The sequence below is a fragment of the Trichomonas vaginalis genome, chromosome IV (assembly GCF_026262505.1).
Source record: "Trichomonas vaginalis G3 chromosome IV, whole genome shotgun sequence".
In the NCBI taxonomy this organism is placed as follows: Eukaryota; Parabasalia; order Trichomonadida; family Trichomonadidae; genus Trichomonas; species Trichomonas vaginalis.
Genome location: NC_067206.1, coordinates 18211157 through 18237453, shown reverse-complemented (window position 1 = coordinate 18237453; position 26297 = coordinate 18211157). Strand labels below are relative to the sequence as shown.

Below are 26297 nucleotides of genomic sequence, written 5' to 3'. Positions count from 1 at the left end.
TTTTTTGTCAAAAATCATCGAATTAATTTGTATAAGTGGAAATCTCCAAATCATTAAGATTATACAGAATTTAATATGTAATTCATTAGTTCATTCTTCCTATTTTGTTGGGTACATATTTTGCCTCCTGAAAACTTTGTTAACAATGAAATAAAAAATCATAATGCTTATCATCTAAAAATTTTGAAACATAAAATTAGAATTTCTATCTTTGGGAAGTTTATTTAATTATTTCTTCTCCAATAACAATTTTAAATAAGAATTATATAAATATTATTTAGGGGGCAATACCAAGTGAGGTGATATGCACCATACCACGATCGTCCGACCAACATTTTTAAAGAGCAAAAATTGGATTAGAGAACTCTAAATAGTATAGACAATCAGAGTATATTGGACTGCATATCATATTATGATTGTAAAGAAATCTGGCTTAAACAAAAAGTATCTCATTTCGATATCATACAAAATTTCTGAGATAATAGCAGGGCGTATCATGTTTGTCCTGTATATACGTTTGGCGTATATGGTATGTGAGAATATTAAGTATTTATTTGGAATAAATTATGAGATTGTCAACTTTGATCGACAATCGCATTTGATAATAGAGGGACCATTTTGTTTATATGTGTATTAATATATTCTAATGTGTTTAATCAAATAGGTGCAGAAATGAGAAAAGATGTCAAACTATTTATTAATGTTTTCCGATCTGAGTGCATATTTGCAGGGTCTTGCCTTGGCACCATGCATCTATGTACTCAGATCGGAAAAAGCTTGCACTTTTTGGCACGAATGTCACATTCGAAATTTGTTTCTCGAAAGGAGTTTACAAATGCAATAGACTATCCTATAGTTAGTATGGCTTAGTTGGGTACGGCGGCACTGCGCGCCTCCTTACCCATTATATGTGAATTTGACACTTTACAAAACCGTTAACGTATATTTTACAAATCAAACGACAACACTAACTTAACCTTAAATATTTACAAAGCCGCCAACCACTTCACCTCACTAACGAACTCACTAATGAAAAAATAAACGTTCTCATAAATTTTCTTCTATATCTTCATCGTCAATGTTAACTCTATTGTAGTCATACTTGAAGTCATAAAGTTTCTCAAGTTTTGAAATGCATAGTCTTGTTAACTTACCTTCATCATCATAAGTTTTTATAAAACTACCATGACAATCTTTATACACAGTCAATGTATAATCTACTGGTCTAGGATGAAGTGTAAAGAACATGTTATACTCAGGAAGGAAGAATAAATGTTTAAATGTATGTTTGTTATATTTTTCGATTTGTATGAGTTGCTTTTGTTCTGTCATTTATATAAAAATAAAATAAAAAATAAAATAAAAAATAAACTTAAAAATTAATGATATCACCACCCTCACACGTATGAAAACATAGCACAAAAATAAATTTAGGTGAAGTGGTGAGATCTCACCTCTTTTTTCACCTGTTTTTTTCACCCTGTTGAATTCATTGCTTTATAACTCTCTTCCTTGGTTTCTTTTTAGTTGCTTTCTTCACGTCTGTCTCCAACTTGACTGTCTTTCTTCTTCGGCCGTAATGATACCAGTTACTTCCACCAGTCAATGGGTCAAATGGTCTTTCGTAAGGGTTTCCATACATTCCATAGGGACCATACGGAAGAACTACTGGTGGAGAAGAAACATTTTTTTAGTTCCATCGACTCTATTTAAATGCATTGTTTCACCTTTCATCTGGTCATTAAAGTCTTTTGCGTGTTTTGCAAACTCATCGTCATTTCCTAAAGCATTTTCTGACTCAGTCGCAACCAAATTGGATGCTTTATTTATGAGCCCTATTTTATTTAATCTTAACTTCTTTACAACCCAGCCTCCAATCTTCCCTTTATTTGCATCTAATGTCTTCGAAACCCTTCCTCCACTCATTTTATTTACTGCGTCATAAGCTCCAAGTGCTTTTGCTCCAAATGCTAATGCTTTTGTTCCCATTGCGCCTAAAGCTGCCCAAGCTACCATTTACACCATATTAAAATCATCTCTCTTCAATATTATCTCATAAAAGTTCTCGTTACTGGAGAAAGTCAATGAAACATAAGCGTTCTCACGGGCTTCGCCCTCACCGCTTTGCGGTCTATCTAACTTATTTCTTATCTCATCTATTCGCTTCAAAATGTCTGAACAATTGCTAACATCTTCTACAACAGTTATTTCATCATGAATGACCTTCAAGAACAAGCTCATTTAATATGCTATAAAAATCATCTCAATAATGAGTCCATCCTTTCCGTCTTTAGGTAGCACAACATCTTTCATTGAAGAAGGTTCGACAAGTCTTATGTTAAACTTACTGACAAAGTTTGTTATACTATAATGCTTCGGCGGCGAATACATGTAGTTTGAAAGACATAATATAGATTCTTCAGCAAATTCACTTATACTGGATTTTATAACAATGTTCTCACGAGACCAAATACCACCAATTGACAATCTTGTAAGCAATCCTGCTGAACCTTCTACTGTAAACGTCGATGGTAACATTCCATGAAGGTCATCTATTGACATCTTTGAGTCACTGAATTTAAATATTTTCTTAAAGCAATCGTCATTATCTAACCACGTAATAGCTTTGAAGTTTTCATTCGAATATACATCTGCTTCATTAAATGTAAAACCTGACTTCTTTGCAGAGACGACTTTAAAATCTATTGAGTTTGTTTCAAAATTATATGCTATGGTAACTTCTGAAGGTAATGGATGTCCTTCCGCAGTCAGTTGTTCTCTCACTACCATTTGAAGCTTTGTATTAAAAACTTTCATGTCATCTCCTGTGTCTAGGTTCACATACACAGCAACAGGAAAACTATCTTGCTTCTTTGTTTCATCATTATACCTCAAAACATTAAAGTTCTTCAATAATATTGTTCTTCCTGCTGGAATACTTCGAACCTGTCTGATTTCAATAGCTTTCTCACCTCCTACATACTCTACCCAGTGTCTTGGATATTCATAAGTATACTGACTTTCTTGAATTTTGGTAGGTTTCATCATAACGTGTTCATAGTATATCTTTATACTCTTGTCAGTTAGACTCGGTGCTATGTTCTGAATATTTCTGACTTGCATTTTTAATGGAGATAAAATGAAGCATTTAATACATGACGTAGATGAAGACATGAATGAAACTACAGACAAACTTAACTCTTCTCTCATTCTTCCTTTCAGTAAGGACTATGAGTTCTGTTCAAATGGTGTATATTTCTATTGTGGAAAGATGGGTTCAGGTAAGACATTTAACCTCATTCGTCATATACTCATAACAGAACGTTTAGGAAACGATTCTTACTATGACCAAATCATTATATCAGCAACTTCAGACTCTATGGACTCAACAGCGAAAACATTTATGTCAAAAGTTCAAGCCTCTGTCGTTAAAGTTCCAGACAGTGAACTCATTGAATTTCTTCAACGTTACATTCGACGTAAGAGGAAATATTATGCCATCGTTGAATTTATACAGTCAGGAATGCAAAAGACTTCTGAGGAGATGGAAAGAATTATTGACAAACACCACTTACGTCAGTACTCAGGAGTTTACGATATGAAACGACTTACAAACTACATTCTGTCAAAACTTTCAAAATACCCCTTCAAAAAATATCCATCAAACACTTTATTAGTTTGTGACGACTTCGCTGGTAAAGGTTTAGTGTCAAAACCAGACTCACCATTAGCTAACATCATTACTAAAGTCAGACATTACCACTTAACTGTAGCAATACTTATGCAAACATGGAGGTTTTTAGCTTTAAACATAAAACGTCTCATAACTGACTTCGTTATCTTTCAAGGTTTCTCACGTTATGATATTGAACTCATTTGGAAACAGTCAGGTATAACATTACCTTTTGAAGAAATTTGGGAAGCATATAAGTCTCTCATCTCTCCTCGTTCATACCTTGAGATTCATATCATGACTAATACCATTAAAGTCAAAAATATTCCATGGGAACGACCAACATTGTTTTAAAGTTTAACCTTCAATTGACTGATGGTAAACAAATTCCATGCATCTCTGTCGCCATTTCTGTTAATATTTTTGCTGTCATTCATATCATCCACTTCCCCATCCGTTAGCTTTTGAGGATATGCGTTAGAATAGCTGTTCTTAAATGAAGGCTTTTCACCTTTGAGAGCATAAACTCTATAACTTTCTGCATACTTTATGTTTGAACCTCCTGAGCCATCATTGACATAAATTTTTATAGGCTTCCACCCTTTGTTCATATTCCTGCTTCTTCCCTTTGCTCTTTTGTTCAGTAGTTCTACATCTTTATACACAGCTCCTGTCTCAGTGAATTCAACAATATTTTCATTCGTTAGCTTTACATTCAAACCCTTGTCGAGTATATTGTTCATTTCATACATATAAAATGTTTTTATTCTATATGAAATGAGAAGCAAATCCATCTTAGCTGGTGCCGTTAATGTTCCAATTGAACCAACATCAAATGTTGACTCACGAACGACAAACAATATTGTCATAAAGAACTATAGTTCAGAGTGTTTGAAAGAAAAAGAACCAGAACTTAAGTCGGGACCTTCGGTCTTGGAGCATGGCGCCGTGAATTTAAACACAGCTTCAAACGCTAACGCTACATCAGATGTTAAGTTAGAGTATCCACCACTGGACCAAATTCTTTCAAGAGAAGCCAACGACAACCCTTACACAAATGTTCAAACAAATCCTTCAGATAACGTAGACCATTACCTTCTTCAGTTATACCAAACAATTTTACTCAAAGACGATAAGAAGCTTTTGACAAATCTTATAAGCAAGAACCAAATAATTCTAACAAAGGAGGACCTTGAAAATGTTATCTCACGAATAACAGGGAAACAATGTGTCATTGACTATCTCGACCCTGAAATCGAATGCTGTGGTCAAACTCCACTATTCATGAAAATAGGTAACATCCGCATCATTGAAACACCAGGAACTACAGGAGTTGAGTTTAAGTATAAATATTCGAACGAGTATACAAAACTATCTACTGACTATAAGCTTTGTTTGAAATATGTTTTAGTAAATTAAAGCAGTCAGGACCTTCGGTCTTGGCGCTTTGCGCCGTCAGTCAAAAAATTTCAAGTTAGCAATTTGTAATATCTATCCAAAACTTCTTCAACAGTATCGAACTCATCTTCATAATGCAAACCTAATCTTATTGACTTGGTGCAGTTTTCACTAACACAATATTTTTCTGTTCTCTTGACTGACATAACTAACTCATTTGTTTCATCAAACAGCAACAACCAAAGTTCATGACCTAATACATAACATTCATACTTTATATTTTTAGCTCTGAGTTCTCTTGTAAGCTGTTGCATTTAATATTTTCTAAAAAGTCAACTTCAACAGTCATTCGCACTGGTGCCTTCAGTTCTACAGGCTCTCCTTGAAAGTCAACAAGTCTGAATTGCATGTCTTTCAAATTATGAGGACTAATGCGAACCCATTTACCTAAATGAGTTGCTATGACAGGAACGTTTGGAATGAACATTGAATTGACTGCATAACAGAAGGATTTATATTCTACTGAACCTTTACTATTAACTCCTGAAATACCTGTGACATTAGCTATTTTAGACTCAATGTATAAACAGTTGCCATAACATACATATGGAACAGATTTCATCTCAATCGTTTTGTCAACACTTTTCAAAGGAAATGTCATATGGTATGCACCCAGAAGCAATTGTACTCTATGACTCATTCTTGGTATCTTAAACTCTTTCTCGCTGCTGAACTTCAATGTTCCCTCAGAAGAGAGTTCGACATCTATGTTGTCAATAGTTTCTTCATTTATGAGAGTATTTATGACTCCAGCAATTTTATCTATTCTATACCCAGCTCTGTTAGGAAATGTTATAACACTTCTTTTGTCATCTATTTCAATCTCTATGAAATCTGTTTCATCTGTTATGACAAAAGTTGCGATAGTATTGAAGTCAACAACTCTGAAAGCAAACGCTTCATTCTGAAGACCTAAGTTTGTTTGTAGCTTTACTGTCCCGTATTCGTTTGGGTCTGTACTTTGCAAATAGAACAACATTTTATTCTCATTAAAATATGACTATTGCTGCATATGCGTATGAAACAAATGAAGCAAGAAGAGCACATGAACTAGTAAACGAAAACTCAACTTTAACCATTGAAGGCAATGATTTAGTCATTGACGATGGAAAGACTAAAAAAGTCATTGATTTCGATACTTTTAACACTTATGACCCATTCATTACAACAAGTAAAGTTCCTATCATAAATGATGGAACGGTGCAATATATAAATTCTACAGTAGATGCCTCATTAGTGAAAGTATTAAATGTTCTCATTGAATTGTTAAAGAGCTTTCGATTTGACGACAACATTAAATGCCTAAAGAATTTAGTCATAAATGAGAAACAAATTCTCGGCGTTGCTGGTAGCAGTAATGATGTACACCTTATGACATTAGAATATTATAACGAATATAAAGATGAACTGAAAGGAGAGAAGGGTGACACTGGACCTCAAGGACCACAAGGAATACAAGGAATACAAGGAATATAAGGACCTCAAGGCGAAAACGGTTTGGATGGTGAAGATGGAAAAGGATGGAAAAACTGCTAAATCATGGATATGGAACCTTATAAATACTGGTTTAACAGCTGCTTCATATGGAGTTCTTCAATACCAAATCGGAAAGATATGGGCAGTACTTGGTGAAGAAGTTTTAGATGACGTTAAAAATGCTTTGAACTTCATTTCAAATGGTTCTGATACTATTAAAACTTTATCTGGTTGGATGCAAGAAACAAGGAGTCAAATAGATACTGTAAGACGTATAGCAAACAATGCACGTACGGGATTGGATACTTTACGAGAAGCACAAAATACACTAAAGGAAGCAAATATATATTGGCTCATCAGTATCAGACATGCATGAAGATTGGCTTAAAGGTATTGACAAATCTTTAAAAAATCACAGTCAGTCTATTGCTGACTACAAGAAAAGTATAGATTTTTTACATAGTGCTATGGACGTACATGATGGAAGCATAAGGAACTTACTTAATGCTAACAATAACTTACCAGGAACTATTAAAGCATTTATAAAGTCCTTTGTAAAACCTGGTGCTCTAACATTTAGGTCTTTGAGAGCAAGAGCATTGAAGTCAAGAGATGCAGAAACTCCAACAGAACCTATAGAAGGAACTGAAACAACAGAAACTCCAGAAGAACCACCAAAACCAACAGCTAATGAAATATTGTTCGAATATTTTCCAAGATACTCTGTCCTCATTGCATACATTCAAGAAATACTTAAGAAAGCAGACTTGACTTTAGGAGATGATGAAAGTTCTGTATATCTTTCGTTCCAGTTTCAAATAGCAGAACTTTTGAGACAGATATGCTTAATGTATGACAACATCTCTGATTTCACAAGATATGATGACGACCATGACCCCGAACACGGTGAAGAAGAAGTTTTACAAACATCCATTAAGACAGGAAAGGTTTTAACTCAAAGTCTCATTATTGACACCAAAGATGGCGAAGTGGACGTTCTTCAAGAGCTGAAGAAAAATACTTCTGAAGGAGGTGGTGGTAGGCATGAACTTGAAATAAATGAGATAGAAGAGAAATTAGCCGAAAAAGCAGATAAAAACCATGTTCATTATATAAGTTCAGACGAACAGATTATAACGGACTACCATGGATATTTAACACAGGATGAACAAATAAGCACTGAAGATGTTAATGAAAGAAGATATAAATTCATTCGTGCTAAAGGTTATGACATACACTGTACTGTACAGTATGACACAGGTAAAGCACCAGAAGCATTTGGTTATAACAATGAAATTTATGCTTCATACTTCTTTGTTAACGGTGTATTAGTTGAACCAAGATTTACTTTGAGAGTTAAGGCAAAAATAACTTTTGAAGATGCTATTAAAAGTAAAGCTGACAAAGATGAACTTGACGCAACGAACAAAGTTTTGAAATCTCATAAACACAATATCTCCGATATAAATGAACTTCAAGCTACATTAAATAGTAAAGCTGACAAGAACCATACACATGAATCCTTCACTACTGTTAGAGCAGACGATGTAATATTGAACTATACCCTTGGCTCAAGTGCACCTTTAGAGAATCCAAGTACAAGCGTAAAAGATACACTAAACTCCTTAAATAGTAAATGTATGAACATTGAAGGTCATGTCAGAAACTTTGAAACATATAAACTACCAGCAATGTTAGATAAAAAAGCAGATAAAGAACATACACATAACTCCTTCACTACTGTTAGAGCAGACGACATAATATTGAACTATGATTTGGGTTCAAGTGTACCTTTAGAGAATCCAAGTACAAGCGTAAAAGATACTCTTAACAATTTAGATAACAGTTGCAGGAATATCGAAGATCATGCCAGAAACTTTGAAGCATATGAACTACCAACAATGTTAGATAAGAAAGCAGACAAAACAGAGCTTCAAACATTACAGACTGAAATACTTCAAACATTATATCCTATAGGCTCTATTTATACGTCAATGAATTCAACAAATCCGGCAAGTGTTTTAGGTTTTGGTACGTGGCAGCAGATTGTAGATAAATTCTTATACTGTGCTAGATATTCAAAGCAAACAGGAGGATCGAAGAAAATTAAAGAAGCAAACCTTCCACCGCACACTCATACAGGAACTACAAACACAACAGGTAATCATTCACATTCAATAACAAAAAGAGGTTATACAAATCTTGCAGCAGGTTCGGATAGACAGGGAATGAATAGATATGATATTTCAAGTGACCCAGTAGATTCAAGCGCAGGTATTTTCTGTGGAACCACAGGAAATCATTCACACACTTTCACAACAAATCCAACAGGTTCGGGTGCAGATTATATGCCGCCTTATATGACAGTTTATGCATGGGTTAGAACGGACTGAAAGTCCTGAGCTCCAAAAGAGCGAACAGCATGAAATTTACTAAATTTAACTTTACATAAATGAGCTTGAAAGAAGTATTCGAATCATCACCGTGGAGGTCATTTAAGAAGTTCAATGAAGCTGCAAAGAGTTGGGGATTTACTAACAGAGCTGAAGTGAAAAGGTTCTTTGACAAAAATGTTGTACATCAAACAAAAATAAACCCTTACGACTACTTTTTACCAATTTACTCCAACACTCCTGACGCATACCAATTTGACACTCTCATTCAAAGCAGAAAAGGAGGACATAAACCATTCCTCATCTTCATTAATGTTAACACTCGCAAAGCATATGCATATCCAATGAAAAATAAAGGAACTCGTGAAGTGTTAAGAGTTTTACAAAAGTTTGTAGCAGAACATAGCCCAAGTACTTTAACATCAGACCAAGACAGTGCATACCTCAGCAATGAAATCACAGATTTTCTCATTAAGCATAACATAACTCACTACACTACTGAAGACCATAACCATAACATACTCGGCATCATAAACAGCTTCATAAGAACGCTCAGAGATTTAAACCAAGAGCGAGACTTTACCGAAGAAGCAATGAAACATTTTCTCGAAGTATATAATTCCTCAACACATTCTACAACAGGACATACACCAAATTCAATGACACAACAACAAGAAGAAAAGTATATACAAAAGAAACGAAGCCAAACACAAAATATCAGAAATTCAACACAATTTACCCTCATTCCTGGTACAAAAGTTCGTGTAGTTCTTGACGACAAACCGTTGACAAAGAAACGTTTAAGGTTAAGTAGAAACTATTATATCGTAGACTCTACGCAAGGTAATGGATATCTTATAAAAGCTGCTGACGACTCTATTGCGTTTTACCCTCGTCACAAATTAGTCGAAAGTAGTAATGGCAAACTTGCTGAAACCATTGACGAAGCAAAGCGAGGAGTGGTTATTGAAATACTTGGCTACAACATAAACGATGACACTTATAAAGTAAGATATGAAGGAGGCGTTGAAGATGTTATACCATCTAAGAACTTGAGAGAGTCAAAGCCAACACATCTGGGACCATTAGAGCGGGAGTACTGGAAAGACAAAAATAAGCCAGAAAGAATAAGAAAATTCTTCTAAACTTTTTCATTAGATGTAAATCAGACATGAATGAGAACAGTCATGTATTATTAATGTTTTCATAAATTTACACCAAAAATAATGTTTAGGTGAAGAGGTGAGATCTCACCTGTTTTTTCACCCTCGCCGCTTAGCGGCTCAGACCCTTTGGGTCTCACGAATTTTCATGAATTTCCTTAAGATAGAAAAAATAAAGTTAGTTTTATTTTTATTTATTTTTTTATTTTGTATAAAAGATATGATTTCAACAATCGGCACAACAACAATTCAAGCCACGAACGGCGGGACTCTGTCCACAACTACAGCACCAAACTCGTTAGTCATGAATCCTACGTCAATGTTAGTAGAAATGAAAAGCTTCATTCCTTCTTCATTTACTTTCGAAACAGAAATCCAGAAGATAAAGCAAGAACTTTTAACAAGTAATTTAGACTGTAGTGCGAAAGATGAAACAAATGAACAGTATCTTTATGAAATGGAGGACCTCATCGACCATTTGCCTAAACTACCTGAAATCCAACAACAAAAACTCACTATTCATGAATTCGACGAAATTGAAGTCAAAGCAACTGACTCAGTAGAAATAAAGAAGTTCATACGTAAAGTAAACTATGAGTTTCTAGGATATCATTGCAACCATAAAGTTATGGACAAAGATTGCGACATGGTATATAAGAACATCTCTGACATATATAAATCGGGGGAGTTTAAGACATACGACAACTTTGTTTCATTAGCTGCAAAATGTGTATGGCAGATAAGAGATAAAGATAGAAGAGGTAAGGTATGGCATGAACAGATAAAACCAACTGCTTCAGATTTAAAGAAAACCATTGACGCCTTAGTTGTTTTAGTTGGTTTTATTTCAATGTATAACGCAAAAATGAATCCGCAATGTTCAAAATGTAAAGCAGCAATAAGAAAATATAACTACTCAGTCAAAGAGATAGAAAGAATGCGAAACGACTATGCAGACTTAAAGAAAGAAGCAGAAAAGCCAGCAGAAGATAAAATGGACATGCTGTCATTTCTGAACAAAAACTATCCAACTGCTGACGATTTCCTTCTGTCTGACGTCAAGAAGAAGTAGAAAGAAACCTTCGGCATTGTTAAAACATTCGATGTACTAAAAGAAGAAATAGAAGCTACGAAATTGTTTAGGATTTCAAATATACATCGTACAATTCATGTAAAACGCTTGTGAAAAAAGAGGTGAAAAAACGGGTGAAATCTCACCTCTTCACCTCAATTATATTTTTGGTCAAAGCTTCCACGAGAAAAGATTCCTCATTCGCTAAGGATTCCAAAAATGAAAAAATCATTGATTTCGGCTGAGAAAAAAACAGCAAAACCCTTCATCCACGGAACAAAGAAATAAAGAAGAAATAAAGTAAATTTTTTATTTATTCCCGTGGAAGATAGAGCACTTTTATGACACTTTTATTCACGACAAACAAGACAAACAAAGAAAATAAGAAAATACGGCGCCGTCGCGGTTCGAACCACAGACCCTGACCCCTCCATAACACCACCTTAGACCACTGTGCTACGTAGCCTGTCGACATAAGATTTTATAAATTGCATATTTGACGTAAATTTATCTCCATCTGGCTTCCCACCGCATAAGATATTCATACGTGTTTGTAAGACATTCATTAAACTTCTTTTCTATTGCATCTAATCTTGCGTTATTTTTTTCAATAACTTGTCTGTATTCTTCATCATCTCCAGCAGTGTTTGGGCCTTCAGTTTTAAAATATTCATTGTTAACCAATTTTTTATCTACAAATTTTATTAGTGTTTGATTCACTTCGTTATGATAACGGTCATATTCTTTCAATACGTAAGTGAAGACAAAATGCGTCGTACCTTCAATCTTAAAGCTTAAAGAACTTTCAACACAGTTTTGAGGGTCTGTCAGTGCGTCAATGAGATAGTATTCGAAGTCAGTCAATAATCTTTTTAAAGTCATTTCATACAGGATAAAATTTAATGTTGTGAAGAAATAGTGTTTATCTCAGAAAAAATCACGCTAATTTTATTTTTATTTATTTTTTTATTTTGTATGTAAAGACAGTAATGACAACATTAGAGAACACAACAACAGTTATAGTCCATGAAGCTATAAATGAAGAATACGAGTACATACAGTATAACAAACAGTTACGTCTCATTCGTTCAGTCAAAGACGATATGTACCAAATGCAAAGTATAATGAACGCTCTTCGTTCTACAAAGCAAGCATATCATTGGTTTGAAAACCAACAGACAAAAGAACTTTTAGAAGAATTTCCTCATATGATTGCTTCCCTCGGAAAACCGGGGGAAGAGATTCCGTATGAAAATCGCAAGAATTTGGCTCCTGGTTTGAAAGGTTATTATATTCATAGACTTTTAGTAAATGCTGTAGCAATGTGGGCTTCACCTCGTTATGCTTGTTATATTTTCATGATGTTAGATGAACTATATAAAGCAGAACGTGAAGAGATGGAAAAGAAACTTCAAGCAAAAGATGAAGCAAAAGACAAAAGCATTCAGAAAAGAATACCACGTTCAGTACCAAAAGGAAAGGAAAAGAGTTATAAGTATATGATTTACACTGAAGAGATGGAAAATGAAGAAGATAAAGATATGTTATGTTGCATTTAGTCAGAAGAACAACAAGAGCTTTTACGACTTAGCTAAGATTTACAAATCTGACAGAAACTGGTTCTATCGTGAAAACTTACCGATTTCAATGACACCGAATGAACAAATAAAGGAAATTGTCAAAAATACTCTTCCTCAAACACACTATGACATCAAAGGTTGCACAATACTTACATTCAAAGAAGACTTAACATTACTGAAGGAAAAAATAACAGAATATTTCGATAACTTCAAAGAGGAAGAATAAAAAAATCTAAGCTAATTTTATTTTTTTATAAAATTTTATCTCATATGAAAGAACATGAATTTAGAATATTCGGAACTCATGACAGAAGAAGAGAACGAACAACATGTAAAAGATTATGCAAAATTTCTGAAGACATACAAAGCATTTAAACAATATCTAAATGCTTCTAAAGATTATGCAAAATTTCTGAAGGTATATAAAGCTTATGAAAAAGCGTATGAAAAGTTTATACATTGGGGAATTGTTGTAAAATATCGATATGAAGACTAACCAAAAATATATTTTTGCTTAAATAGCTTCAGGGTCTATTTCTTCAACCATTTCACTTCCTTCGTCAATTCAATAGAGAGCTTCTTCAACCTTTGGTAAGAATTTCTGTATAACATCTTTGTTCGTTATTGTCTTCAGAGATGAAGGATAATATTTCACATTTGTTTCACCCTTCTTATATTCTTTCTGTTCGGAAAGATTTAAAGCAATACTGAAGAAGTCAATATTAGAGTTCTTTATAACAGTATAATGAGTATCTTTGAGATTCACGAAGAAACTCTTTTGTTTCAAAACTACTGCTAACTCTTGTGAAGTATAACGTTTGCGGTCAATGACGATAGCTAATGGTCTGACATACTGGCCAAACTTAGATTCTTTCACAAACTTCTTGTTAAAGATAACATTAACATTTGAAGCATTATTGAACTCATTCTTGATGGCAGTAGCGAGAGCATTGTATGAAAAGAACTTGCAATCTTGCATGTGTTTCATTAAAATAAAAATATTAAATTATTTTGAAAAATAACTTTAAAAAATCTAATCTAATTTTTTCAAAAATATTTTTTTATTTCCTACTAAAGATGTATCGGAAGTTGTCTAAGTTAGAACACTCGGAAATAAAACAACTTCTTACAGAAGCTAACATAGAAGTAGCAAAACATTACGCAACAAACAAAAAAGCACTCTCTGACATCCTCAATGACTATAATGGTGCAATAAGTTATGATAGAATTCATGAGTTCATAAAGCTGCAACGCGGCGAGGACGAAGTCCATGCAAGAGCATTTCCTTTAAATGACGTTGCTATTGACTTATATCATAGACGTTCAGTACCTCATGAAGTAAGAAGAGAAATGTTTGACATAACAAATGCAAACGTTGGTGAAACAAGAAGAAGAGACGACACACTGAAACAACAGAGAAGAGAGATGTTTAAAAGTGCTATAGAACAAGTTCGCAAAGCTAACGATGTCATTCGTTCCATTGACGACAAACCAAAAGAAGGTGAGAGATGGTTAAAGAAAGATGAAGAGAATAGGAAGAGAAATGTGAAGTCAGGCAATAGACTCATTGACTTTAACATCGAAGCTTTAGATGAACCAAACAGAGACTACTTACACAAACATTTCGGTAAGGTTTTCATGAGACTCTTAGAGAAAATTAAAATAAACTCACAACAGAGATGGATGGTATGTTATAAACTTGGTGGAAAGTATGAATGTTCTACGTTAAACCTCAATAATATTGGAACATTACTACATCAGCTCTTGAAGGAGAACTTTATATCAGAGATAGAAGCAAATGCTGCAGGTATTGTTGAAATGCACTATGACTTCTTCTTGACAAACATAAAGAATCTTACCGAAATAAAGATGTATGATTTAACAGAATATGAAGGCTTAACGATGTCAGATGTAAAGAAAGGCAAACCAAAAAAGAGACCATATAGAGATGAAAGCACACTGACAAATGACCAGAAAGCCATTTTGGAAGCTCTTAAGCAAACAGGAAACCCAGCACTTATAGAAAGCTTTTGGAAAGATAATGGTGAAAAGAAGTTTTATAAGAAGAGAAGCGGTCAGTTCTGGAAGTATCTTTGCACATTACCTATAAATCTTGAGCGCTACCAAATCTTCAATGAACTGAACAAAAGAACTGCAACACTTATGACAGAGGACAATTGTTTCGTTTATGCTTGCATTCAGGCTGGAGTAAATGAAAACTATTGACCACATGAGAGAAGTCATTCGTGTTAGAGACTTTCCTCAAAGTAAAGTACAAGAAATTTCTGACGCAACAGGTATAGCATTTAATGTTACCATTGGTTACTTCAATGACTCAAGACATAATGAAATAAAGAGATACATACCAAAAGAATGTGAAACTGTTAGAACTATTGACTTACTTCTTGTTGAAGACCACTACATGCTAAATGAAAGATTACCAATGACAACATATTTCGTCAGAAATTACAAAGAAATTCTCAAAGCTTGTGGTGGAATGAACATTGAGAAACAAATGAAGATTTATACAAAGAGAGAGAACAAATATGTAGTTCGTTATGATAGAACAACACCACTATGGGATGTTATGAAAACATTGTGGGAGTGCAAATATTTCGAACCTATTTCTTATGGAGAACTTTTCACATATACGACTGACTTATATAAACAGAACCTTGCACCATTTAAAGATTTGACATATGCTCCAAAGTATTGTGTACAACTGAAGAAGAAAGCCGAGTCAAAAGAAGTAAATAAAAATAAGTGCAAGTTCATTCCTGAGCACGTTTTCTTTGCTGACTTTGAGTGTAGCACAGACGGCTTTCATAAAGCTTTTAACATATGTTACGACAGTGAAGATGGTTCAGTGAGTGAAAGCATTTGGGGTCAGAACTGTGCAACAGAATTTTTTTTGGAACGACTTCCTGACAAGAGTTTAATATATTTTCATAACCTCAGTTATGATATAAACTTCATCTTAAGACACATGACAGAAGTGAAAGGAACTCCCATCATTAAAGGTTCACGAACAATGCAAATAACTGGCTTATATAAAGGAAGGGCAATTATTATAAAAGACTCTTACAGTGTTATAAATAAGAAGCTTAAACTATTTCCTGCTATGTTTAACTTACAAACAGGACCGAAAGAAGTATTTCCATACAACTACTACAGCAGTGTTTTGTTAGCAAATGACAACAGAACTGGTGTCATTTCTGAAGCATGTAAGTTTATCCGGGATGCAGATACATTCATGAAAAACATAGATTCCATCAAAGGTTGCAGAATAGATGAGAACCACTTCGACTTAGAAAAGTATAGCACATTTTATTGCAAACAAGATGTAAGAATTTTAAGAGAAGGTTTTGTTAAGTTCCGCAATGACATATTGAAAGAATTTGATTTAAACGTTTATGACTACGTTAGTATTTGTTCTATTGCTAACAAATTATTTGAGAACAGAGTGTACTTCCCGAATGGAAATTTATATGACCTCTCAAATAAACCAAGAGAATTTATTTCACGCTGTATTCAAGGTGGAAGATGTATGCTGTCAGATAACATTAAACAAAAGAGCGAAAAGAAACTCATTGCTGACTTCGACGCTGTTTCATTATATCCATCCGCTATAGCAAGACTTTATACTTTAGAAGGTATTCCAAAGGTTATGAAGAAAGAAATGTTAAGCACAGAGTATCTCATGAGACATTTATTCGATGACGACCAAAAGGAACCCATTGGTGAAAAGTTTATGTCTGGCTTCTTTGTTCTCATTAAGATAACAGAGATTGGAATACATAGACACTTTCCTTTAATAGTTTGTGACCCTGAACTAAATCCAGAACTTAACGTTCCCAGAAGTTCAAACACTTGCTGTTTAATGTATGTTGACCATATAACATTACAAGACCTCATAAAATATCAAGGTGTCAAATGTGAAGTGTTGCAAGGATACTATTACGATGGAAACAGAGATATTAGAATAAGAGATGAAGTAAAGAAGTTGTTTGAGTTAAGGTTAAAGTATAAGAAAGAAGGAAATCCTTTGCAAGAAAATATAAAGCTCATTCTGAACAGTATTTATGGCAAAACTATTCTATCTCCTATTGAGTCAAAAATAACCATAGTAAATGACAAAGATGCTATAAGATATGCCATCAGAAACTACAACCATATAGTGAAGTTCGAAGGTTTGGATGGTTCAGATAAAACTATTTTCAAGCTAACGAAAAGCATTTGCAGACACTTTAACTTCTGTCCACTTGGTGTTAATATTCTGTCAATGTCGAAGAGAATAATGTGTGAAGTATTCTGTACTGCTGAAGATATGGGTCTTCAAATATTTTATCAGGACTGCGATAGCATGCATATTTTCAATGAAGACATACCAAAGCTTGCAGCAGAGTTTAAGAAGAGATACGGTAGAGAACTTATAGGAAAGAACCTTGGTCAATTTCATTCTGACTTCGCAGAAATAACACCTGGAAAACAAAGTTTAGCATACAAGTCAATATTTTGTGGAAAGAAGACTTACATAGACTTACTCACGAATGATTTAAATGAAGTTGCATTCCATGCACGTTGTAAAGGTGTAAAACAAGACGTTCTTGCTTTAACAGCTAATGAAATGTTTCCTGAAGCTATACAATGCTATTACAATGAAGATAAGAACATTCACATACCTGTTGGAACATATGACAAAACTCTGAGTTCAGTTTAATGAAACTTTACAAAGCACTTTATGACGGTCAAGAGATTGGATTTGACTTATGTAAGTCATGTCAACCTTGCTTTGAAGAGAAGTTTAACTTCTCAATAACGACTAAAACAAGCTTTATTCGTAAGTTGAAGTTCTGAGGTCATTTATTTTTGTCAGCAATGAGGTCATTCGTGATAAAAATAAGCCGCTAGCGTAGATTTTACAATACTGCGATGGTAGAGTTTAAGAGTTGTGCTTCAATGTAGAGACAGTCCTTATGGTCTGGAGGTAGCAAAACGGTGCTTTATGGTCATGAGTGGAGAACATGTCTATCCAAAACTCACGATTGAATCCAGTTAATTTATAGTATTTAGGGTTAGGAAGTGGTGAAGTTCTTGTATGACCAATGAACTCATTTTCAACTCCCTTACTTAAGTTTGAATATAATAAGCTTGCTTTCTATCCCAAATACCTGGAAATCTAATTTCGGAAAATTCATTTTTCCTCGGAAGCATTGCATCATAATTGAAAACATTCTTGAAATCATCACTTGGTTCAGAGATTTGAAATCTTATACGTAATGGATTTTCTTTTTTTTAGCGACTTCATTGAATGGTGAGAATACAATGAATTGACAGTCATGAGTTCCATCTTCATTTTCATTAAATTCATAATGAAAGTCTATAAGTTGTGGCTGACTACCTTCTTCTTTCAGTTGTGCAAGAAACTCACGTTCACGTAAAGGCTGTAAAGTTTGTACTTCAATATGTAAACTTTTTCTCGAACATCTCATTTAAATGAAATCATACATTGTTGCAATGTTGTATCGTCTTTAAAGTATTGTATATGTGAATGTTTTGGGCGCTTAAAGACTGTTCGTCATTTTCTATCTCGACTTGAAGTATAAAAGTCAACCTTTCTGAAAGCACGTGTTATATACATAGATGTTATGCCAATGTACTCTCTCTTCATTTATGTTCACAATCCAGTCTGTTGGAAACTTAAACGTTACTCTGTTCCCCTTTATTTTGACGTCAGGGTTTTCACTACTGAACGCAACAGATAAAGGTATTTGTCTATACATTTAATTCGGATAAAAATAAACCATTTACTCTTTCTTTGCTTTTGCTTCTTTTTGCTTTTCAGCTTCTTCTCTAGCTTTTTCGCCAGCAAACGTGGGTTCTTTTGTCTTCCAGCAGCTTAATGCAGCAAGTTGTTTTTCACTAAGTTTTCTCTTTGGTCTCTCTGGCTTTTGTTCTTGTTTTTGTTCCTTCAGTTCGGATAAAATTTGCTCACGAATTTCTTTCTTCAATGCTTCAACATCTATGACCCCTTGGGTCTTGTCTGTAGGGCTTGTCTGAGTCATTTGACTGCAGATAAAAAACAAATTAAAACTTTAACCGATGTAAAATGAGCTTGTCAAAATCAGAGCGAGAGTCTATTATATTTGACGCAGAGGAATACAACATCCTTTCTATTATGTAAGTCAGAGTAAAGATGGTAAAATATATAAGAAAAAGAAAGGTTCCATTAGCGAATACAGAGCGACAACATTAAGGTGTATGACAAGGGTGAAGCCGTGTTAAGCCTTCTATTCAAACTGAAAAGTCAATAGAACCAGAAAAAAGAAGCCAGATGTACTTTCAATAACGAACCAAGAGCTTATTGCGAATTCGTGAATTTCATTGAAAAACAAAAGTCAAAGAATCCTGACCCACCAGTGAAAGAAGTTGAGACAAAAGAGAATGTACAGTTCATTGAAAATGTCAAGAACAATTCCACCACGAATGTCAAGAAGAAGAGTGAGAAATAATGAAGTAAATAGATATTTTTATCCGAAGTAAATACATGCAGAGAACAGTTAAACGAATTTACTCCAGAGAGCATATTCATCAGATTCGCTCATATTTCGATATCATAGACAATGCAGTTCAAATTGGTGACACTAATAGAAAATATTCTGACGCAAAGATTCCATCACAACCTGGAACTGCTAAAGATAACACATGGGTAACATTCAATCTCTCACCTCCTGGTGAAAATATGTTGGACCTTTACAATACATTCATTACGTATAAAATGGAAGGTCAATTTATTGTAGATAAAGAAATTGGTTCAGGTTCCAATAAAACAAACCCACCAGGATTTTGGATTGGTTTCGATGACGCTTTCTATGCAGTTGCTGGATATCAAATCCTTGCAAATGGTCGTATCGTATATTCTCAAGACAACGCAAGAGAAGAAGCATATATAACTTCAAACTCACAAACTACCGAACAAATAAAGAAAGTAGATGTTTTCTCAAAGACTCGACATGAAGATGTATGGAGTCATTCGGGAACATGCAGAACAGGACAAATTGTTAGTGGTCCAATTACAGCAGGAAAATCATTTGATTTTAAGCTTCGTTTAAGAATTCCTGTTAGAAGATTCCTTCCATTAGAAGCTATTCGATTTATTCCAGCTTTTGCAGGAAACATTCAGCTTAAAGTAAAGTTCAGTAGCGACGCCTTACAATGCACATCTATATCTGTAAATGATATCATTGCTTTCAATCCAACTCTTAAAGTTGCATTTGCTTCAGATTCAAATCCACCGACAAATAAATTTGTTCCATGGAATGAACCATTCACTATGATAACGAAGGCAGTAGAAGCTAGTGGAACAGTTACTATTACAACTGTAACCCAGCAACTATTTCGAACAAAGATGGATTTTAATGAATGTTTCATTCATCCAAAGTCATTCTCTTTAGACCCTAACATTTATACAGAACTTGTAGAACATTATACAAACGAGGCTTTATGTTTTCCTGTTAAAGTTATGGATTGGATTCCTATGGACGGTTCATTCTCAAAGAATACAGATAGTTCAAGTGCAACATTTACAGCAGCTTATACGCCTATTAATGTTAAAAGTATTTGGGCACTATTTAGAAAGAAAGACAACTATTATGTTAATTTTGAGAACCCTAAGTTTAAATATCTTCAGCTTTCCATGGGAGCTTATGGAAATATGCCTGCAGAACCTGAAAAATCATATGGACCTGTATTTTATGAAATGGTTGCGAACGCTGCAATACAAACAATGATATGATAGGATTTAATGAAGATGTTATGAGGTCATTGGTGGATGATGGTAGTGTGGAACATAAATGGGATAGCTATGACAACACACATTTCTTATGTGGTTTTCCAACAGAAGTGGACTTTTGCTTCCAGCAAGGTCAAACATCTACTGCTCCAATAACATACAAATTGTCTGTTAAAGGACCTATTGAACTAGCAACTGAAAATGTACCAAAGCCACTTATTGGATTTATGAGGGATTGTTGCTTTGCCATTCAGGTGCGTGCTAATGGAATCCCAATAATAAGATTAGATGACTATAACTTAGCTACGGACGACAGTGAGGAATAAAGGATGAACGTTTATTTTTAAAGCTTATAAATGAGTTCTTCATCAAGCTCTCGTGAACCTTCACCATCTATGAAACAAACTTTACCAAACGATTATGGAGCACCTATTGAATATTTCTTACGAGCTGCACAATGGCAAAGAGCAGTCTCACCAAGGTTAGGTGTTCCACCAGCTCCTGTCAAAAATAGCATTTGGTCAAGTCCTTATATAAGATATGGTCTCCCACTAGGTTTGCTAGCTACAGCAGGAGCAGTTATGATGTTGAAAAGAAATAAAGCAAATGTTGTAAATAATACTGAAGTAGCTGAAGTTAAACAAACTCCAACACCTTCGCCAAAACCAACGTCAAAACCAACGCCTTCACAAGCAAAACCTTCAATGACTCCTGAACCTATGGAAGTACAAACTCCTGTTCAAAAGTCAACTCCTAAACCGACTCCAACATTTAAACCAGAACCTACTCCTCAAATAAATCGTAAAACTCCTGCGTTTCCTTACTGAAAAAATAACGTTATTTTTATTTAATATTAAAATTTTTATTTGATTGAAATGACGACTAAAGTCACTGAAGCAATGAAACAAAAGTTTTTGGTAGAATACATTAAATCAGGAACTATTCCAGAAGGTTTTTACATTCATACTATGAAGGATGGTAGAGTTCAGTTTAGAAAGATAAAGCAACCATTAGATAAAGAAGGAATTTTGAGAAAGATTAAACTTCATGAGGACAACATTGCTGAACTTAAGAAGAAGTTAGAAGAGTTGGAGAAAGGAAGAGAGTTATAAAGCAATGAATTGAACAGGGTGAAAAAACAGGTGAAAAAAGAGGTGAGATCTCACCACTTCACCTAAATTTATTTTTGTGCTATGTTTTCATACGTGTGAGGGTGGTGATATCATTAATTTTTAAGTTTATTTTTTATTTTAGTTTATTTTTTATTTTATATAAATGACGAAAACTATTGAGATAACAAACTACAACGGTCATGAGTTCAAGAATTTGTTCTTCGTTCCTCGTGAAAATACATTCTATCAGATACGAGGGAGAAAGGGTAAAATTAGTTTGAGCGTTTATGACTACAAGCATAATGGAAAGTTTATACAAGCATATGATACAAACGGTAAGCGTGTTTCATTAGCTTTGTCAAAACTTACTAACATTTATTTTGACAGTGATTTTGACCTATATGAAGAAGAAAGTGAGTCAGAAGATTATGAGCTGTTATATGAAGCACAGCAATGGGAGGAGTTGCAATACTTTTGTAAGTGAGAACGTTTATTTTTTTACATTAGTGAGGTGAAGTGGTTGGTGGCTTTGTAAATATTTAAGGTTAAGTTAGTGTTGTCGTTTGTGTTGTAAAATATACGTTAACGGTTTTGTAAAGTGTCAAATTCACATATCATGGGTAAGGAGGCGCGCAGTGCCGCCGTACCCTTGATATGTATACTAACTCTTGTGTAGTGCATGAAAACTCCAAGATTCTAGAATAAAACATATATCATAGACATAATTTCTTCAAATATAATTTAAGGTTATTTTTAAAATTAGAAAAGCGTAATTTAAGGTTATTGAAAAAGTGACAGTTGGCAAATTTGTCCCGCACCCATTTTGAGACAATTATGTAAATAATATTTTAAATATTTGAATTTGAGGTATAATTTTATAGTAAAATATATTATAAAGAGTATTTATATAAATATTGTAAAATAATATAAGTAATAAAAATTGAGACCCCTCCCTGTTTTTGATGTTTTGTCACTTTTTCGGTAATTCTTATTGTTTCCCATGTATTTTCTAAATTATCAATTTTTGAATTTAAATATTCTATATTTTCTTGCTGTTCATTTTCAATTAAAAAAAAAAAAAAAAAAAAAAAGGGAATGGGGCTTCCAGGCACTTCGTGCCCTCTAGCCCCTAAGAAACTAGAGGAGGAATGAGACAAAGACCAGATGAAAAAAATAAAATATTATAATAAAATTAAATTTTTAGTCTTAAATTGTTTTTTTATTCGGTATATTCTGAATCTTGAATGTCTTGGAAATTTTCTTCTTCTTCGCTCTCTGAGGTGAGGATTTCTTCGACTTCTTCTTCTTCGCCATTGGGATCAACAAATCCTGCAATGAAAACTTTGTATATACCTTCTTGAGGAGTCTCTATGATGAAAGTCGTATTGTTGAGGAAATGGAACTCGACATCTTGAACAAATTGGCAACTGCTGTGTGTGAATTTTGCAATTGTGAGAGGCTTTCCTTTATAGCCCTTGGGAAAGCTTGAGATAGTTACTGTTCCTCCATATGGAACTCTGGCAGGAATATCTAAAGCAACAGTTGTTATAACGTGGAAATTGTCTACGAATTGAGGCATAGGTTCAATGCAGTATAGTCGTTTTGACTGGTTGTCTTTTGTGTAGAAATATAAATAGAATGACCTTTCACCATGTTCATTCAATTCTTCCAAATAATTGTATGAATTTGGATATAAACGGACAAATTCAGCAACTTTAACTTCTTGTAAATGCTTCTGCAAGTTCTTTGGAAACAAGTGAATGAACTGGTCAATAGCTTGCAACGCTATGAGATTGGCAGTAACGGGTAAATATGAAGCAAACATGTCAACAAGTACGCCAGGGTCTTTGATTTCGTTTTCAAGAGGCTGAATGGCATCCATGACAGCTTGAAACATCTCGTTATAATCTCGATTGTCTTCTGAACCCCACTGTTCATTTAACTTATCTAACAATTCTAACCTTTGCTTTGCGTATTTTCTACGAACTTTCTCTGAAAGAGGAGTGTCGCTATCTTGTGTGTCTTGAATTTGAGACTTAAATTGTTTGCAAAAGGCGAGATATCGTGTTTGCGACCTAGTGGTCATTGCAGAATGTGTTTCTGTATGTTCGATTGGATGTGTTTCTGTATTTTCGGGTGGTTGTGTTTCTGTATGTTCGATTGGAGTCTGATTGGTATGAACTTCTTCTGAAAATGCTTCTGTTCCGATAGTTGTTGTTGCTTGACCTGTTGGCTGAGCTGTATCTGTTGTGTTTTGAGAAGAAGAACTCAAATTGTTGGACAATTTGTTTGCAATTGTATGAGGAAGTTGCTTTGGTATTATAGGAGGTCGTAAGGGTTTTGAGAATGGTGAGACATAAGTTGTAGGAACTTTAACTGCAGAGGTAGTCGACGAATTGTTTGCAATTGTATGAGGAAGTTGCTTTGGTATTATAGGAGGTTGTAAGGGTTTTGAGAATGGTGAGACATAAGTTGTAGGAACTTTAACTGCAGAGGTAGTCGACGAATTGTTTGCAATTGTATGAGGAAGTTGCTTTGGTATTATAGGAGGTTGTAAGGGTTTTGAGAATGGTGAGACATAAGTTGTAGGAACTTTAACTGCAGAGGTAGTCGACGAATTGTTTGCGACACTTTTTCTTCCTTCCATTAGACAAAAATAAACTGTTTTTTTCGGACTACTCATAGAAAAGTTTAAAATAAACCGTTTTCGTCAACGGAGACCCCCTCTATTTTTTTATTTTATTTAATAGTTACCGTTGGAAAACCGTTCCATCTCAAATATTGAATGAACTATAAACGTTTTTTATTTTCTATATATACTTTTTTGTCCAACGGTAAAACTTTTTACACAACGGTTTTTGAGAGTCGTCGCTGTTGACCGAGTAGTTTTTTGTGCTGAACAAAAAGTGTCATATAAACATCTGTCAAAAACCGCTTTTTAACTTCACTTAAAATGCCACGTAAGCTACGTAAGAATATACGTAAGAGGAAGAGAGCATTGAAACATCCAATAGTAAAACTGACACCACAACAACAGTTGCAACAACAAATGCTGAATGACCCCACTATGTTGCAACAAATGTCAAGCAACCCTATGCTTTTAAACCGAGTTATTGGTGCACAGAGTGGAGGTTTAAGAGCGGCACTTTTAGCGAAAATGGCAGGCTATGGTGGAGCTGCAGACGGAACAGCTTATAACCCTCAAAGTCAAATGAATTTGAGTTCACTCAAAAATCAAATAACAGATGTCAAAAAGTCAAACATAGACATACAGAAACAAATAAGTGAAAACGAAAAGAAACTAGAATATGACAGACACACAAAGAAACTCAATGAGTTAAACGTAGAGAAAAAGAAGAAAGAAGAACAACTGAAAGAACTAAGTACAGAGGAATATGCGAAAAAAGTGTCAGAAAAAGCAGCAGAAGTAGCAAAAATGGAACAAGATGTTATAAATTTGAAAAACCATACTACTCAATATAAAGTACTGAAAGATGAAGAAATAAAACAAAAAGCCCTGAAGACATATATGGATAGCGATGAGTATAAAAAAGAAGTTGAAGCAAATGTAAAGGCAGAAAAACTTTTACAGTTGCAAAACCAAACCGTACAGTATGAAAACTTAGCACAAGAAAGTAAAAATAACGACGCGGCTATGCAAAAGGCAATGAAAAGCGCAGAATATATAAAAGCCAACAATGACTGGTTAGATGCCCAAGCCAACGCTAAAGCAGCCCAACTCATAGGGTCAATAAGGACAAAAATACAAGCGGATGAAGACAGTTCAAATGAAGCTTTAACAAATGCTGACTTTAAGAACGCCTTCGAAGCTCTTCATAGTAAGGTGAAACAAGTGAACGACTTCTCATCTGGAAAGAAACTGAAGTCTGAAGGTTTCGACAAAGAGTTAAAAGAAGTAGCACAAAATATGACGAAAATAACAGATGCAGCAACGAGACAGGCAGTTCAAAGTGCCTATGACGCCGTTAGAGCAACTGTTGTGAAAAGTCAAGAAAAAGAGTTACAACAGACCAAAACAGACCTAGTAAATGCTTTCTTAAAAACGAAAAGTCAGGTAGGACATTACGCTGCAGATGGAACATATGTGCCAGCTGGTGGAACTTATATACCAGCTGGTGGAACTTATATACTAGCTAGTGGAACTTATATACCACCAAACCCTCCAAGAGAAGCACCTGCACCAGGACTACCTAAAACATTTACATCGTCACATGGACACAGACACAGGCATGCACCAAAACCAACACAACAACCAACAGTTCAAAATCCAGCACCACAACAACAACCAACAGTTCAAAACACTGCACCACAACCAACAGTTCAAAACACTGCACCACAACCACAAACAGAGCAAGGACATAAAAGAAGTAGAGAACAAGGAAACCAAGAATTCTTAAAAATGCTAAAGGAAATATGGTTACCCAGATACTATTGACTTTAGTGACAGATATAAAGAAGCTATTAGAAAGTTCAAGGAAAAATACTGACCCGAACCTATTTAGCTTTATGGCTCAGCAAAATCGGATATAATTTCAAACCTGGAAAATACAAGCTCGC

The 26297-nt window shown here is 34.5% G+C and overlaps 16 protein-coding genes and 3 pseudogenes across 19 annotated transcripts, besides 7 other annotated features; 14 read left to right on the top strand and 5 right to left on the bottom strand.

The window, feature by feature from the left end:
- Nucleotides 1–854: 854 nt before the first annotated feature.
- Nucleotides 855–1515: a terminal%2Cinverted (terminal inverted repeat of Maverick-1B/1C transposon ID:TVAGG3_0119860).
- Nucleotides 855–22386: a mobile genetic element.
- On the bottom strand, nucleotides 1666–2016 carry TVAGG3_0120030 (protein of unknown function, DUF4107 family; the record flags this gene model as incomplete). The annotated part of the gene is made up of 1 exon (XM_001299125.1): nucleotides 1666–2016. The coding sequence occupies one exon, from the start codon at nucleotides 2014–2016 to the stop codon at nucleotides 1666–1668; it is 351 nt and encodes a 116-aa protein (XP_001299126.1).
- Nucleotides 2242–3015, bottom strand: TVAGG3_0120020 (uncharacterized protein; the record flags this gene model as incomplete). Its single annotated transcript, XM_051223521.1, has 1 exon — nucleotides 2242–3015. A coding segment is annotated over one exon (774 nt), but the record flags the coding sequence as incomplete, so codon positions are not given.
- On the top strand, nucleotides 4451–5092 carry TVAGG3_0120010 (uncharacterized protein; the record flags this gene model as incomplete). The annotated part of the gene is made up of 1 exon (XM_051223520.1): nucleotides 4451–5092. One exon carries the CDS (start codon nucleotides 4451–4453, stop codon nucleotides 5090–5092), a length of 642 nt encoding a protein of 213 aa, XP_051108506.1.
- Nucleotides 5346–6110, bottom strand: TVAGG3_0120000 (uncharacterized protein; the record flags this gene model as incomplete). Its single annotated transcript, XM_051223519.1, has 1 exon — nucleotides 5346–6110. The coding sequence occupies one exon, from the start codon at nucleotides 6108–6110 to the stop codon at nucleotides 5346–5348; it is 765 nt and encodes a 254-aa protein (XP_051108505.1).
- Nucleotides 6128–6607, top strand: TVAGG3_0119990 (organellar and viral DNA polymerase type B; the record flags this gene model as incomplete). The annotated part of the gene is made up of 1 exon (XM_051223518.1): nucleotides 6128–6607. One exon carries the CDS (start codon nucleotides 6128–6130, stop codon nucleotides 6605–6607), a length of 480 nt encoding a protein of 159 aa, XP_051108504.1.
- Nucleotides 7456–8300, top strand: TVAGG3_0119980 (keratin-associated protein family; the record flags this gene model as incomplete). Its single annotated transcript, XM_051223517.1, has 1 exon — nucleotides 7456–8300. A coding segment is annotated over one exon (845 nt), but the record flags the coding sequence as incomplete, so codon positions are not given.
- On the top strand, nucleotides 9060–10145 carry TVAGG3_0119970 (integrase core domain containing protein family; the record flags this gene model as incomplete). Its single annotated transcript, XM_051223516.1, has 1 exon — nucleotides 9060–10145. The coding sequence occupies one exon, from the start codon at nucleotides 9060–9062 to the stop codon at nucleotides 10143–10145; it is 1086 nt and encodes a 361-aa protein (XP_051108502.1).
- TVAGG3_0119960 (organellar and viral DNA polymerase type B) lies at nucleotides 10384–10571 on the top strand (the record flags this gene model as incomplete). Its single annotated transcript, XM_051223515.1, has 1 exon — nucleotides 10384–10571. A coding segment is annotated over one exon (188 nt), but the record flags the coding sequence as incomplete, so codon positions are not given.
- On the top strand, nucleotides 10792–11349 carry TVAGG3_0119950 (annotated as a pseudogene). Its single transcript has one exon. A coding segment is annotated over exon 1 (558 nt).
- Nucleotides 11743–12162, bottom strand: TVAGG3_0119940 (uncharacterized protein; the record flags this gene model as incomplete). The annotated part of the gene is made up of 1 exon (XM_051223514.1): nucleotides 11743–12162. A coding segment is annotated over one exon (420 nt), but the record flags the coding sequence as incomplete, so codon positions are not given.
- TVAGG3_0119930 (KilA, N-terminal/APSES-type HTH, DNA-binding family) lies at nucleotides 12225–12447 on the top strand (the record flags this gene model as incomplete). The annotated part of the gene is made up of 1 exon (XM_051223513.1): nucleotides 12225–12447. A coding segment is annotated over one exon (223 nt), but the record flags the coding sequence as incomplete, so codon positions are not given.
- On the top strand, nucleotides 13893–14622 carry TVAGG3_0119920 (organellar and viral DNA polymerase type B; the record flags this gene model as incomplete). Its single annotated transcript, XM_051223512.1, has 1 exon — nucleotides 13893–14622. A coding segment is annotated over one exon (730 nt), but the record flags the coding sequence as incomplete, so codon positions are not given.
- Nucleotides 14979–15835, top strand: TVAGG3_0119910 (annotated as a pseudogene). The gene has a single exon. A coding segment is annotated over exon 1 (857 nt).
- TVAGG3_0119900 (organellar and viral DNA polymerase type B) lies at nucleotides 16069–16630 on the top strand (the record flags this gene model as incomplete). The annotated part of the gene is made up of 1 exon (XM_051223511.1): nucleotides 16069–16630. A coding segment is annotated over one exon (562 nt), but the record flags the coding sequence as incomplete, so codon positions are not given.
- Nucleotides 16696–17672, top strand: TVAGG3_0119890 (annotated as a pseudogene). Its single transcript has one exon. A coding segment is annotated over exon 1 (977 nt).
- On the top strand, nucleotides 20964–21434 carry TVAGG3_0119880 (repellent protein 1 family; the record flags this gene model as incomplete). Its single annotated transcript, XM_051223510.1, has 1 exon — nucleotides 20964–21434. One exon carries the CDS (start codon nucleotides 20964–20966, stop codon nucleotides 21432–21434), a length of 471 nt encoding a protein of 156 aa, XP_051108496.1.
- TVAGG3_0119870 (uncharacterized protein) lies at nucleotides 21483–21719 on the top strand (the record flags this gene model as incomplete). Its single annotated transcript, XM_051223509.1, has 1 exon — nucleotides 21483–21719. The coding sequence occupies one exon, from the start codon at nucleotides 21483–21485 to the stop codon at nucleotides 21717–21719; it is 237 nt and encodes a 78-aa protein (XP_051108495.1).
- Nucleotides 21720–22386: a terminal%2Cinverted (terminal inverted repeat of Maverick-1B/1C transposon ID:TVAGG3_0119860).
- Nucleotides 22385–22537: a mobile genetic element.
- Nucleotides 22511–22537: a terminal%2Cinverted (terminal inverted repeat of MuDR-4N1_TV transposon ID:TVAGG3_0119850).
- A 2-nt stretch (nucleotides 22538–22539) lies between these two features.
- Nucleotides 22540–22717: a mobile genetic element.
- Nucleotides 22690–22717: a terminal%2Cinverted (terminal inverted repeat of MuDR-2_TvMULE3 transposon ID:TVAGG3_0119840).
- A 221-nt stretch (nucleotides 22718–22938) lies between these two features.
- On the bottom strand, nucleotides 22939–23298 carry TVAGG3_0119830 (uncharacterized protein; the record flags this gene model as incomplete). Its single annotated transcript, XM_051223508.1, has 1 exon — nucleotides 22939–23298. The coding sequence occupies one exon, from the start codon at nucleotides 23296–23298 to the stop codon at nucleotides 22939–22941; it is 360 nt and encodes a 119-aa protein (XP_051108494.1).
- Nucleotides 23299–24876: 1578 nt separating this feature from the next.
- TVAGG3_0119820 (protein of unknown function, DUF4106 family) lies at nucleotides 24877–25952 on the top strand (the record flags this gene model as incomplete). The annotated part of the gene is made up of 1 exon (XM_051223507.1): nucleotides 24877–25952. A coding segment is annotated over one exon (1076 nt), but the record flags the coding sequence as incomplete, so codon positions are not given.
- Between the last annotated feature and the right edge of the window lie 345 nt (nucleotides 25953–26297).